Source organism: Pogona vitticeps, chromosome 1, assembly GCF_051106095.1.
Source record: "Pogona vitticeps strain Pit_001003342236 chromosome 1, PviZW2.1, whole genome shotgun sequence".
NCBI classification, from domain to species: Eukaryota; Metazoa; Chordata; class Lepidosauria; order Squamata; family Agamidae; genus Pogona; species Pogona vitticeps.
This window is the reverse complement of record NC_135783.1, coordinates 300,573,260-300,588,190: the sequence shown is the minus strand read 5'-3', so window position 1 is coordinate 300,588,190 and position 14,931 is coordinate 300,573,260. Positions and strand designations below refer to the sequence as shown.

The window sequence follows — 14,931 nt, the reverse complement described above, 5'->3', positions numbered from 1 at the left end:
CTACCCTTGCTGGTAAGGTCTTCCATGCACACTCAGTTTTATAATGACATGGTTGTTTTTCCCTTTTGAAAAGCTCTTTTTGAGGATCAGTATTTCAGCCCCTGATGCCTGGATTCTTCCCGAATAAAAGTGGATGGGGCCAACCATTCTCTTTCAATGTAATCCAGATTGGTCTTTTCAATTTTTATGAGTTATTTTTTTTGAATCTGGGGACATTTAGGGCCTCTTGTTTCTGCACACGGGGAGGGGGTAAAATAGTTTTTATTTTAAAAATTCATTACTCAAAAACACTTTGCCTTTGCCCAATTCCCCCAGATTTGGCACAGAGCAAGAGCAGACTGTCTGCTCCATCCGTGCCAAATTTGGTACTGATCCAAGGTCCAGTTCCAAAATTATAATTTTTTGGTTTGGGCTGCCCCCATTTTGAGAATTGTCTTGTACAATGTTGATTTACTCTGCTGCACAATAACAAATAACCTGATTCCAGCCCATAAAGGACATAAACAGCTCTTTGATTTGTGTTCAGACATAGACTTCCTTCTTAGCATCAAATGTTATCTGTTGAGCGTGCCCGATATTAGCACAGCAAGTAAATATATATATATATATAAAATAAAACCTTAATTCTTGAGAAGAGATTAAGCAAATAAGCTTTCTGTTTTAAAGCACCCCTTACCTGGCATGATGCTGTTTTTGACAAATTGAAGTCGTGTGTGGCTTCCAGAGTCAAGGTAATTGGCAGAGGCTCCTGAAACATTCTTACTGTTGTTGTGCTGGCAGAAGTAAATGAGAAGGCATCTTAAAATTAAACTCAAGGCCCGCCCATTGAGATTACAGAAGAGAGATGGAACCCAACCCATTTTCTCTTACTACAGTAGAACAAGCCCATCAAATGGCTGCATTGCCTAGAGGAATGAGGTTGTGGTTGTGAAATGTCATCTTTCCATATCTTTCTTCCTCACTCCTTTTTTTGCTCCTTTGTACACGTGCAGTGGAAAACTTGAGAACTTTGGCTAGCTGTCAGATAATTAAAGTTTGAATAAAATTTACAGATTTTTTCCTTATGAGAAAAAGCACTTTTATGATATACTTTAAATTTTATCTAGATATGTGCAGAAGACTCATGACCCACTCTGCACACCAAGAAAGGCCATACAGATGGGGCTGTATCCTACAGGAAGCACTCCAACACAGTCCATCTCCAGGTCAGTGACATAGTCTGTGCGTTTCTGTATTATTTTTTTTAACTGCCAAAATACAAATAGCTATGACCTCAGTTGGGGCTACATAGGCCCCTGGTTTTATAACCTATCAATTCAAGGCTTGTAAATGATCATCCTTCTACAATGACACATCATTCTGTGCCATCAAATCAGAACTGACTCATAGTGACCCTAATACTGTATAGGGTTGCCAGACATCAGCCTAATGTCCTCCATCAGGCAGGCAAAGATAAAAACCTTTAAAATGTCAGGCTTTTGTATATTTTGTTATAATTTTGGATGGGAGGGGGAGAGGTGGAAGGACCCCCCCTCCGCCCTGTCTTTCCCCACCCCCAACCACCCGGCAAGCCAAGCAGTGCCCGAGTGCATCGATGGGAAGGCAAGTGTCCAAACTGTGTGTTCAAAGTCCCTTTTGAGGACTCCAACTCCCACACTCCCCGGCTTTGAACTTATGACCCTCAGGGGAGGGGAGGCTGCCTCATTCGGCTTTGCCCGCTGCCATTTTCCCCCTGCCTGCGCCAAAGCCTTGTTTGGGCATCCAGATTAGCAAGGCTGCCTCTGAGCCTGTGCAGAGTGCAAGAGTTTGGGGGAATCCCACAGCTGGGCCAGAGTGGGTTTGGATACAATTGGCTGTTTAAATAATGGGTGGGGTTTTTTTGGTATTTTGAAAAAAAGCCTCCATTGAATTTATTTTTATTTTTTAACATGACTGTTTCTTGGTCAGTTCACTAAGAGACATTTATTGGCAGCTATTGTAATAAAATTGTATTGATTGCAGGTTTAATGTGGAACAATTCAAATGAAACATTCAATATGTCCTCCTCTGTCCTCTTTTTTTGTCTTTCTATGTCCTCCTTTTGGTACCCATGTATCTGGCAACCCTACCCTAATAGGGCTTTCAAGAGAAGGGCATAGTCACGTGGAACATTTGAATCATTTATTTTTCCTCCTTTTTTATATCAATCTATTTGTATGTACTGTATAGTCATGTACTGTATAGTCATGTGTACCACTGGGCCCATCCACATGGCCATCAGGTTAAGCAGTATGTTTCTTGCTATTTGTACCTGTTATATAGATTACACATGTCATTTCAAATAAACTGATTCTTTTCCCCTCCTGTTTGTGGGTCCCTGCTGACCTAAAATTTATTTTTTTAAAAAAATCATAAGTGATACATTGCAATCTTCTGTCACTCCCAGCTGTTGGTTGATGCATCACCTGGTGGGATATGGCACTAAATAAATGTAGGGCAGCATTAAAAAGGACTTGAATTTGTGTTTAAAAGTTAGGGGGGAATTAACTATAACCCACACAAAAGAAGTGATAAGAGTTACAATATGGAAGATATCAGCTAAGTGATACATCAATAAATATATAAAACATATAAAAGAAAAAGTAAGTGATTTATCATTAAGCATCTCTAAAGAATTTTTAAAAGAGGGGGTACAAGCTCAGTGCCCATGCAGCGGCCATAACACCCAACCCCCCCCCCGTTCACAATGTAAATAACATGTGCCAAAGTGTGCCAAATTGATGAAGATGGAAGCAATACAGGGATTGAATCATCATGCCGTGAGGTGAGAAAAAAACTGACTTGCTGGCCAAATGAATCAATGCCACCCATGCGTCATGTGAATGGAAATTTATAAAACAATTTAAATAATGGCAGAATCTATATAACTGGGGGGGGGGGAGTTTAGCACGTGTGACTGCACTCTAAAAGTGAGATATTGATGGAGTGCTTTCATAAGTTCCACTCCACCAGTGAGTTTCCATGACCAAGAGTGGAGTCAGGCCTTGGTCCATGAAATCCTAGTCCAGCGCTGTCCAACCTTTCACCTTCCCTGGGCCACATTATAAGATGAAAATTTGGTTTGGGCTGCACATAAATCTGGTTTGGGCTGCATGGGTTCCAAGCGCGCTTACCAGCAGCTGCAATCTCAGACAACAGAGGCTGCCAGCTCTCGACTCCAGCGGCTTTATGGGGCTGGGAGGGGGGTCCACCTATTGACGGGGATGGTGCAATGCAGTCACGCAGCACCCCTCCTCTCCCACTCCTTCCTTCCTTCCCTCTCCCCCCCCCCACCGTTGTGACGTGCCCCGGCCGCTTTCTGGCCACAAGCGCCAGCAGTATAACTTGAAACTTTGGAATTTCTTAAAAAATAAAAAATTGCACTGGGCCACATTACGAACTGACCTGGGCTGCATGCAGCCTGCGGGCCGCAGGTTGGACAAGCCTGTCCTAGTCCATCACTCTGTCCACTATACCACACCGGGTACCTATAATTATGTGTCTTCAAGTCATTTCTGACTTATGGTGACCCTTTTCAAAGTTTTCTAGATGAGGAGACAGTGCTCATAAGTGGTTTGCTATTTCTTTCTTCTAGGGTCACTCTAGCGAAGGTGCAGTTTGCCCAAGGCAGTAAAGGCTGGTTCTTCTCCTGGGATTCACAGTGTGGAATTGAACTCCCAACAGTCGGATACCAAACTTGCTGAGCCATCCGCACAGCTTTGACCTTAATAGCATTACAATATTTCAGTGAACTCTAATGAACTAGCTTTCTCTTTGTCTCAATTACTGCACCACAGAAGGGCTAGTGTTTAGCTGTCCCTCACCTTCACCTTTGGCACCAACACCTCAGTCTACTGTTATTATATTGCTTTCGGTATCCCCTTGCCTCAGTTCAAATGGCTGACCATCTCTTTCACCCTGTTAATGGTGAATGGGCTACAAAGGATCTACTGTGGTGTTCTGCCTGAGTCATGAAATAGCTGCTTCTTGTTCCACTCTGTAGTCAAATCAGAATCATAATACCTTGATTCAGTTAAGTATTGCTTGTTTGTCCGACAGCAGCCATAGCTTATTTGAATGGTTAAGGAAAGTATCAAGATTGATTCAGGGCAGATTGTAATATTTATACAGAACTAATCATGAAGCTGTCCACCAAAGTGCTGTCCAAAATGCCCTGCTAGTTACCTTTTCAGGATATCCATCGGCCAAAATCCTGTGGCTTGGTGTAGTAAATTGCAGTAGAGTAGGCCCATTAATCAATAGACCGTATGGAGGCGATGATTCATGAAATCTCCATTGATTCAATGGGCCTGCTCTAGTGTGATTTACTACACTAAGCAACAGGATTACACAATGGCCAAGTGTAATATTCTCTATTTGTGGGGGCCTCATGGTTTCCCATCTTTCCTCCAAGATGTTGAAATCTGAGAACATTCACTCCCATTCAGATAAAAAGAAGGCGTAATATGTAAACATAGTTATGTAAACGCTTATCCCAACTCAGGGTAACTCAAGGAATTAAAATAAAAAGGGAGATAACTCTCGCAATTATGAAGATAGCATCACTATAAATCCTGTTTGAGGACTGTTTTCCAAATTTTCATTAGCACCTGCAGATATAACATATTTCCAAGTCTGACCTTAGATACACTTGAATGAAAGAAATCCCATGTAAAAGATTGAGTACAGAACAAGCATGAGTTCATCTGTCTTTTCCCTCTGTTCTAGGCTACGAAGTTGTGATATTAGAATTAGAGAATGGAAAGAAGAATCTATAAAATTGGAGTGAAAATATTAATTATTCACATTGTCATTTTCTTTGTTTTTGATACTATGAGACTCTATGGCTCGTGTGTGTGTGTGTTGTACAATCACTAAATCAAAGTCTCAAATATTACAGTTAAAAATGTGGTCTTTCTCCCAGATGCCTGCCAGACTAAAATGGCTCCAGCTATTTTTCAGAAACTTTAAATGAAATGCTTGAGAGTAATTTAGGTAGGTAGGAATTCTACAGGAGGCACCACACTTGAAAAATGCTGACTCTCTGCTCCCTCATTCTTCCATTTTCCAGATGGATCTCAGACAAAACCCAGTTCTCATTGAGATGGTGAATGTATATCTTGATTGTAGTAGTCCAGGTTGTAGATGAGGGACCAGATTCTCAGAACCAAATAGTTCTTCATATAAAAGGATTCGTGTTCAGAAATAAGAAATAAAAACAAAATAAAAAATGAATACGTAAAGGAAAAGGATAGAGTAGAAATATTTTTCTGAGTCGGTTTCTGTGTGTTGTTATTACTGTTATATGCTGGCAAGTCGCCTCAGAGTTATGGAGACCCTATGAATAAGATACAGTGGACCCTTGACTTATAGACGGCTTGACTTACAGACTTTTTGAGTTACAGACTTCTCTAGCCGCAAAATTTAGGTTTGACTTGCAGACTGAGATTTGACTTACAGACCAGAAAAAAACCAAAATGGAACAAAAACGGCCTGTTACGGGATTATCGGTTTTCAATGCACTGTAGGTCAATGGAGACTTTACTTACAGACTTTTTGACTTGAGAACCGCCTTCCAATACGGATTAAGTTCTCAAGTCAAGACCCCACTGTATCTCTAAAATGTCCTTTCCTCAACAACCCTGCTCAGCTCTTTTTAAATTCAAGGCTGTAGCTCCTTTTGTTGTTGTTTAGTCGTTTAGTCATGTCCGACTCTTGGTGACCCCATGGACCAGAGCACGCCAGGCCCTCCTGTCTTCCACTGCCTCCCGGAGTTGGGTCAAATTCATGTCGGTAGCCTTGGTGACACTGTCCAACCATCTCATCCTCTGATGTACCCTTCTCCTCCTGCCTTCACACTTTCCTAACATCAGCATCTTTTCCAGAGAGTCTTGTTTAAGGGACTATCAAAACCTGACAGAGGTTTGTGAGTGCCAAAGACTTTCTAGCATGATTACCCACTAATTCCTGGAATGATGGTGTGTTGAATTGTAATGTCATTGTAAGGGAGGTTTTTAGGGAGGGAAATATAGTATTACCGAATATGTCCATAGCATTTCCTGCAACCTCTCTTGGCACATCTATTTCGCTTTTTAAAAGCAACAGAAACATACAGCAGAACATTCCTGTTCTACAACAGAATCCCATACCCACATAAAGTTATATATCCTCTAGCTAGGATTAAGCAGTATCTGACTTTCATTGCTAGAAAAATAGAAAACCCCAAAGTTAACTTGAACCTTCGCTTGCTTGGATAAGGCTGATTTAGAAACAGGAAGCTGCTGTGCCACAAATTAGGGTCAACGGTTTCCATTGCACTTAATGGCAGGTGGAGGAGAATGCAGTTTTATCACATCTGGAGTGTTCCTGCCTCACCAAAGGGTTGGTTTTGCTGTTTCTGTTTGTGAGGCAAATTTTAGATAACCCCAAGTTGTGTTGTAAAGGAAGACGGTAACTTAGGAAGACGACTATATGAAAGACATACAGATGGAAGAGCACATATCTTGAATACAACCAGTCATGCCTTAGGCCCAACAAAAAAGCAGGCAGAGTGGTGGTGGGAGAAGCTAAAAGAATGTATTTTTCAGCACTATTGCTGACTGCCGTACAATCTACAGAGAAGCTTCAAGTCATAGTGGTACGAGGGCCTCTTTTTTGGGGAGTGGGGATGAGGGCATAACCAAATCATATTTGAGAAATAACTTAATGAATGGAAACAAAGTTGTTTATTAGGCTTATACTGGGTAACGTTTTCTGTATACTCTTAAGCCTCTTCTAAAAGAGGCAGTTTGAACATATTTTTCCATTCCCTTAAGAAACCTAATGTATACAGTGTGTAGTAGATAGAATGATGGAAGCTGGTGTTCAAATCCTTGCCCAGCCAGGGAAACTCTCTGGCGGTGTGGAAGTGATGAAACCACTCCTTAAACATCTCACTTACCTTGAAAGTCCTATTAGTTTGGAGTCTATACTGTACGTTGATTCCAACTTGATGACACATATTTAACTAACTAATAACCCTAAGGAATTTTTTTTAATGACACACACAAAAAAGCATCACAACAAGTAATGGATGAGTTTTTTCATATGCTTTGGCCACATTAATAGTGAAGAATTAGAGTTCTGGGTATTGTTGCTGATAACATAATAAATTGCTTTTAAAAATAAAATTTCCAGGTTGTGAGCAGTCCATACAACCATGTGCCTTTTAAAAATTCATTCTGTATGGCTAGTCAGGATTAGCAACGAAAGGATGTCAACTGGCAGATCAGTGGAGGCAAGGATCATAAATGTATTCCTTCTTAAGAAGGCAGGAGTGGTGAACTGGAGAAATCTTGAAAGAATGTGAAAGAATCTTGAAGTTATAAAAACATAGGTCAGATATAATCTATAATGACTTCTTAATTGTAAGCAATTCACCTCCAGAAGTTACACAGATAGTGTTCACAAGGGTAACTACTTTGTAGCACATTAACAGTGCTTGGTAGGGTCTGGCTCATACTTACGAACATCATGGTTTTCATCATTGCTGAAGATGTTGTGTAAGCCACATGTTCTTGGACTACAGCTCCCAGAAACCCCAGGTAGCACAGCTAGCAGTGAAGGCTTCTGGGAGTTGCAGTCCAATTACACCTGGGTTACCCAAGGTTGTAAGCCACAGTTCTAGGGAACAGTGGAGCCTGCTCTGGGGTTTGTTTACTGAGAGGAATAGCAATGGTGGAAAAACATATCTACAAGAGAGATTGAAAGCTATGTTTTTAGCACTATTCATCCTCTACCACTAACAAAATGATAGTTGCTGGTTAGTGTTGGGAGTGTTCCAGAAGGCACATATGTTTCTTGTATGGTTCCAGTAAATTTGTTTGAAACAAAAATGAAAATAAATTCTGGAAAATATACTTCTGTCTGTGTATGAGAATGACAGGACAGGTGGATATCACTGGCAGAACTTGTTGTTGTTATGTTTACATAGAACAATAGTGAGGATATGGAGTCTGTTTCCACTCCTCTTTATTTACAGTTAGTCAGTTTCTAATGTAATGTTGCTGACATGTTTGAGTTACCCTGCATAACTGATATAACTTCCTAGGCAATCGTGATTTTAGACAGAAAAATGTTAATAAGCATCTTAAGCATCCACCTTTAAATGTACGCCTTAATGAACATAGCTTGCAAGTCATAGAACAACTGATTAATAATAGTGAGAAGGGATCTGTCCAACTTCCCACACTGTGGGAAGGTGTGGCATACTTAAAGATATCCGCTAGTTTGGCCAACATTATGCAGATCATAGTATGCCACATGCTGGAGCAGGAAGGCTTGAGTTGCACATTCAAATGGCCCCATTAAAATAAATTTATAACAAAAAGTTTTTTAAAAAAACCATTAACAGGTTATCAGATACTCTTAACAACAGTGGGTTGGTTAGGTGAGCTGAAATTAGAAAAAAAATCTAGATAGGGAAACAAGGGGTGAAGAAGCTTAGATGTTGTGTTTGGCTCTGGTTTGGTGACATATAAACTTGCTTGGTATGAAGCATTGTGGTGAAGTGATTAATTAGGATATTAGGTGCTGTTTATCTCTACAATTGCCATTGCCACACTCCCAAGGCAAATGATAAAAGGCAAGACAGGAAGATGCGTAGGTGATGTGGAAAACACTTAAAAGGCTTTTGCCTGTTAAAGGAATGAAGAAGACATACAGCAAAGTCAATGGTAAAGAATTCAAACACTGACACAATCTCTTTATTACTTCCTTTCGAACAGCTGATATCACTCAGGCAGATGAAACACAGAAATCGGCACAGAAACCTATTCAAATTATCATGTGATTACAGAAAAAGGACACACAATCATTGCTTCATAACCCCAAACAACAGGGTTTTAGGAAAAGCAGCCACTTCAGGTAGGCTATAGGAAGACACCACATAGTGGTAAATCACCACACCAGGGTCATAACAAGTGTGAAGCAACTAAGATTTTTCCCCAGACCACCAAATGTTGAGGTGCCTTGCTTAGGACAAGACCATCTCCATCAAAGATTCCAGTTTTTTTTAAAAAAATATTGTTTTTCAAAAAGAATTAGCACAAACAATTCTGGTAACTTTAAAATGATTCGACTGATGATGTTTCAAATGCAAGGCACGCTTTGACTTTTATACAGACACACAGAATTTCTGTACTTAAAAATGTGTGAAGCACTGCACCCTGGTGGAAATAAGTGCCTGACTGTTTTATGTGATTGATTTACAGCTTTTGCAACAGCTAGATGGAAATTGGTGATGACTGCGGTAGAAATAACTGGATTTTTCATTGAAGCTTTTGTTGAATTAGGGTTCCCCATCACCCTTTCTGCCACTTACCCACACCAAGAAAGACGCCATGGTGGATCTCAGGGTCCCATGCCTGAAAGGAAAGAGACCTGAAAGTGGCATGAAATGGTGGTGTTTGACTCCATCACAAACAGAGAAAGACTCGAATGAGGATGATCAGGACCATAACTAGCCTCTGTATAATTTAGACCCAAGATAGCTTGCCTCCCCTGTTCCTCCTCTATTTCTTCTTAGCATGTGGATGTGTAATATGGCCAGCTATACCCTGTCATGTCACATCACCACCCGTACTCTTTCTCCTTTGATTTGGAATGCTGAGGCCTGCTACTAGATTCAAATGAGTGCTGTTACAGACAGCTATGACATCACCTGCCCGTCACTGCTGAAGCTGTGTGTCATCTACCAATGGCATGACGGAGGGTGGGACAGAAGGGGTGGAGCTGTTGTATATAAGGGGAGTGAATGGTGTGACAGATTTAGATAGGACCAGTTAGGGCTTTGAGATAGGGACGGTTAGGGCTAGGAGACTGTGAGATAAGAACTGTGCTATATAGTGAGGGTCTGTGAGAGTGTGTGTGTGATTGTTATATTATTATAGTGATTGCTTTATTATTTATATTCTAGTGATTTACCATTCCTTTAGTTTGTACACAATAAACTTAAGTTTTTATGTTGAAATCATACTTTGGCCTGAAGCTTTATTTGAGGGAATGGTTGGTGGCAGTGGAAACGAAGAGTGATTGAGTGTGACGAAACGGCCCCTTTGTGAGGTATAAGGTGGCTGTTACAAGTGCCTCTTCCTCTTCTCTTCCAAGTGATGAGACAAGAGCACTGTTGGCACCTCTGTGCTATTTTTTCAGGGGAGAAGGCTGCGATAGCCTCAGCCACAGTTCCCCCTTTTATCCAGGGTAGGGAGGGAATGCTGGTGCATTGCTGAGACATCCTTTTCTGGAGGTTGGCGTGGGAAGATGCACACAGATGCTGGTCCTCCTCTAGCAGAGATGTGTGTCATCAGTGTCATTGCACAATGCTGGGTAGCAGTGTCTCAAGAAAGTTGCTATTTCCTGGGAGCAAGAGCAATGCAGAACTAACGTCCTACATCTGTGTGGTCAGCACCAAGGTCAAATTAATACATGAACTCTATCTTGGGTCTCATGGGAACTGGCTGGTGTTGTCTTCAGTGGAAGGCTACCCAGACAGCCCACAATTTCTGTTATTTTTTTTTCTAAAGGAGACCCATCTTACAGTGTGTAAAGCTAGGGCCTGAATCCAATTGGTCGCTTCCACCTAGAGTAGGCTCCTTCAATCTGCTACTGAAAGGTGGGTCAACACTCACAAAATTCCATTGATTCAGTGAGTCAATTAATTGGATTTGGAATAAAGGGTTTTTTAAAAGCATTGAAATTCAGCCTGTTGCACTTTTCAAACCTGTTCTAATCAGTGAGTTCCCCTGAGAACTATAACAAGCCTTAATAGTATTATGTGAGTTGATTTATTGCTAAAAGCCTTGATACCAAATGTTTGCCTTGGTATTAAATTTGTCTTACTTTAGTATTTCTGCTGATGAAAGATGTTTGCCTGAGACCCAAGGAAGAGACAGCTTACCCTATTCTATCCACACTAGATGTGCTCAGGTGATCACCAGATGAAAAAGAAGGCTTTTAATAGGAATTTTCAGCTTACATTAAAAATGTCACCTTTAGAAATGTCCTCTTCTAAGCAAGTATTAAGGTACAGAAGCCCTGTCTGCCTTTTTATCTGGTTACCCTTACATGGACAGAAGGGATGATGAGAGCATGTTTACCGTGGAGGGTTGATTTTAGCTTAACATTCCAATTTGTCAATACGGGGGAGCCTGGAATGGGAGGAGGAAGTGTTGACCAAAATGGCCAGGTTGTCCTTTTGTTTCTGATCACCCTGGCCACATTTCCTTAGGCACAAACATTATTTTATGTGCCAACAAGTCAGAACTGACCTACAGTGACCTTCACAAGGCTTCTAAGGTAAGTGAAATACTTAAGGAGTGCTTTTACCAGCAACACCCCCAGGTGAGTTTCCAAGACTCTTTGGGGATTCAAACTCAGATCTGTCACTTGGTGCCCTATATCACATTGAACATCATAAGCATTATACTGTTGTAGAAAAGAATGAATGTTACAGCAAATACCATCAGCCTGCCAGCTATCAGCATTCCTAAACAAGTCCTAGTACTGACACCAGGTCTATTTACAAGCAACCCCAGTGGCTATTGGGGGAGGGTATTTTTTTTCTTTTAAGAAAGGATTAAACCAAGAAAAGAAAAGAAACCCTGTAAGAAAGCAGTGACCAATGTTCACTTATCACTTATCCATTTTTCCTTTTCATTAAAGGCCAATCCACCAGCGGTGATGTAATAGCAATTTTTAGCAATGAAAGGTTCCTCTTATTTGAGGCTCCCAAAGGTTTCCACCTTGCAAAAGGGAACTCCAGGGAGCCTCAGAACCTTAAAAAAAGGGAAGGGGATAGAAAGCATTTAATTAATTTAAGGGACATGGTGGCACTGCAGGTTAAACCGCAGAAACCTCTGTGCTGCAAGGTCAGAAGACCAGCAGTCGTAAGATCGAATCCACGTAACAGAGTGAGCTCCCGTTGCTTGACCCAGCTCCTGCAAACCTAGCAGTTTGAAAGCATGTAAATGTGAGTAGATAAATAGGTACCACCATGGTGGGAAGGTAACGGCGTTCCATGTCTAGTCGCGCTGGCCACGTGACCATGGAAACTGTCTACGGACAAATGCTGGCTTTACAGCTTAGAGATGGGGATGAGCACCGCACCCTAGAGTCAGACACAACTGGACTAAATGTCAAGGGGAAACTTTACCTTACCTAATTAATTTAAATTACATGTTCCTGGTCCCAGATTACATCAATAGCTCCCACTATGTAAAGTTAAAGGACCAGGATTTTGGCCAGTTGTTCATAAGGAGGTATAAAATTATTTAGTCAGTGATCAATGGCCAGATTTTAAAACTGATAGCAAAGCAAATTCTGTACTTACAGTCACAATATATAAACATCAACATGAAATCTCAGATGGAAGCTCAACTAAGGGCCTGTCCAGACAGGTTCATAGATCACTGTTGGTATGATTTGGTACAAACATGTGTTTCTACTAAGATCCATCTATCCTGCCCCTTTAAGAACTATCCTGCTCCTTTTTGGCACAGCGCTAGGGGCTTTACCCCATTTTCTCTTCATGTCACTGGTGTTGCTGCTGCTTCCCTAATTATAAGTAAATCAGGTAAACTTTGTTCACAAACCTGATTGTAAATCAGGTAAACCTGATTGTGACTAAACTGGCAATCCAAAGACCTTTGTGAACCCTTCTCATGGAAAATTAGACATCTTCAGTGTGAATGGAAAGATTGCTCAAGTAAGATAAAATAGATTGCACTGAAGAGAAGAACCTCTTAAATGCAAATCAGACTACTCAAAATCCCCCTGTCTGGTCTGGACAGGCTTCGGTTTCTTAATCTTAGACAACAGTCTCATTAAGGAGAGTACTTAAACACTACTACTACTTACTATTACATTATAATAATTGGGTGCTGTCAAGCCAATCCTGACTTATGGTGACCCATTTCAGGATTTTCCAAGTAGAGAGTACTCAGAAGCAGTTTACAATTCCTTTCTTCTGGGGTCATCTGGGACTGTGCAGCTTGCCCAAGGCCACACAGGCTGGCTCTACTCATAGGAGGCACAGGAGGGAATCAAACTCCCAACCTCTGGTTGTGCAGCCAGATCCTTAAAGCACTGAGCCATACAGCTAACTCTGCTTATTACTATTGTTGCTGCTGCTGCTGTTAATAATATTATACTTGTCGTTTTATACTTGTACTGAAATTCACATTTTAAATCAGTCTTTGAGATAATACAACCCAAGTCAATGAGAAGAGGTATGATGAAGTAGAATCAACATTCTTTTAGAAAGTCTCCTTGTTCAAACAAATGTTTGCAAAATACTGGCCTATATTCACAGACCCAAATTGACCTTCTCTTAAATTGACGTATGCAGTGGAGATAAATTAATCTTTGGAAAAAGGAGCATTCTGTGTGCGCATCCATCTATTACACATGTCTTGACTTGGCATCCATTTCTTCTGATTTTATTTTCCTTTTGATTGCTCTTTGCAAAGCTTGAAGGATCAAGTACTTATTATTCTGAATGTTGTAGCTAGTCAGTTCCACGAGTTTATCAAAATCTTCTTCTGAGTACTCAAAGCTTGCTAACCCATATGGAGAACAGGGACTGGTCACATCAACGTCACCCTGCTTCAGTTCAGATAGACTGCGTGCCACACCTGAAAAACAAAGACCATGGTTGTTGGCATCACATCACTGGGGGTATCTCATACCTAGAGCCCACCTCTCTCCACATGAGCTCCCTTCCTCAGTGTCATTTTGGGAAATGAGATCTAATGATCAGGATATCTTCGCAGTCCAGAGATCATGGGAAGGCAAAAGCTTGATAGGTCATTGACCATGTGGGTCACTGACCATAACAAAGTCTATCTGAATGTGAATCTACACCATGTGGAATACTGTTTGCGTGTGGCAATTTTAACCATGGCAGCAAAATACTATGTTCTCCTTTTGTTTTATGTGGTTAATATGGCTGAATCCATGTGGGGAGACAGTTCACACCAGCTGTTTCAAACAGAGAACACTTAGTACAATATTGGTACAATATTTTTGTGTGACTTATAAACCACAGAGACAATTTGGATTCCCTCCAGCTCTGCAGTTCTAAGATTATTATTATTAAATAATAAAGAAATAATCTTAGAACTGCAGAGCTGGAAGGGAACCTATGGACAAGTGGGAAATCCAATCTTCTGGTTACTCAGCCAGGCTATCCAGCAACAACAACAATTACTGTATTATTATTATTATCATCATCGCCGCCACCGCTATTGTTGTTGTTGTTGTTGTTGTTGTTGTTGTTGTTGGTGGTGGTGGTGGTGGTGGTGGTGGTGGTGGTATTATTATTATTATTATTATTATTATTATTATTATTATTATTATTATTATTATTATTATTATTATTATTAGTCACTAGGAGAAAATGCAGAGCAAAAGAAAAAAGAAATTAGGCCCATGTAAAGATGATGCTCTAAAATTTTGGAAAGAAATGTGGGAAAGCCCAACTGGACATAACAAATTTGTAAAGAAACTCAAGGAAAAAAATGGATTATATTGTTATAACAACTGAAATCATTAAGAGGCAAGGAAAGGATGTGAAAAATTGGCGTGCACCTGATCCAGATCAGCTGCGCAGGTTTTGGTTAAAGCATCTAACAAGTCTCAATCAACATATAGCAGTGCAATTTCACCACTTACTTCAAAACTCTACAACTGAAGACTGGATGACAACAGGCCACACATTTATGATAAGAAACAAACAGAAACCTTTATTGGCATACTGTACAAAATTAAACACACTAAAATGCAGATAAAACATTAAACAGCTAACATGTGGCAGGGAACAGCCAAATGCATATTTAGGGCTCCGCATTCTGCAACAGCACTCTGCGTTGCCTCTGC

At 40.6% G+C, this 14,931-nt stretch overlaps 1 protein-coding gene across 1 annotated transcript in view; it reads right to left on the bottom strand.

The window, feature by feature from the left end:
• Positions 1-3,817: 3,817 nt before the first annotated feature.
• LOC110079008 (cytosolic phospholipase A2 epsilon) overlaps positions 3,818-14,931 on the bottom strand; it is a 59,796-nt gene continuing 48,682 nt past the window's right edge. Inside the window, exon 19 of the mRNA XM_072986233.2 lies at positions 3,818-13,688. Coding sequence (XP_072842334.2) covers positions 13,456-13,688 — 233 coding nt within the window. The 3' untranslated portion in view covers positions 3,818-13,455. The remainder of the gene's footprint in view (positions 13,689-14,931) is intronic.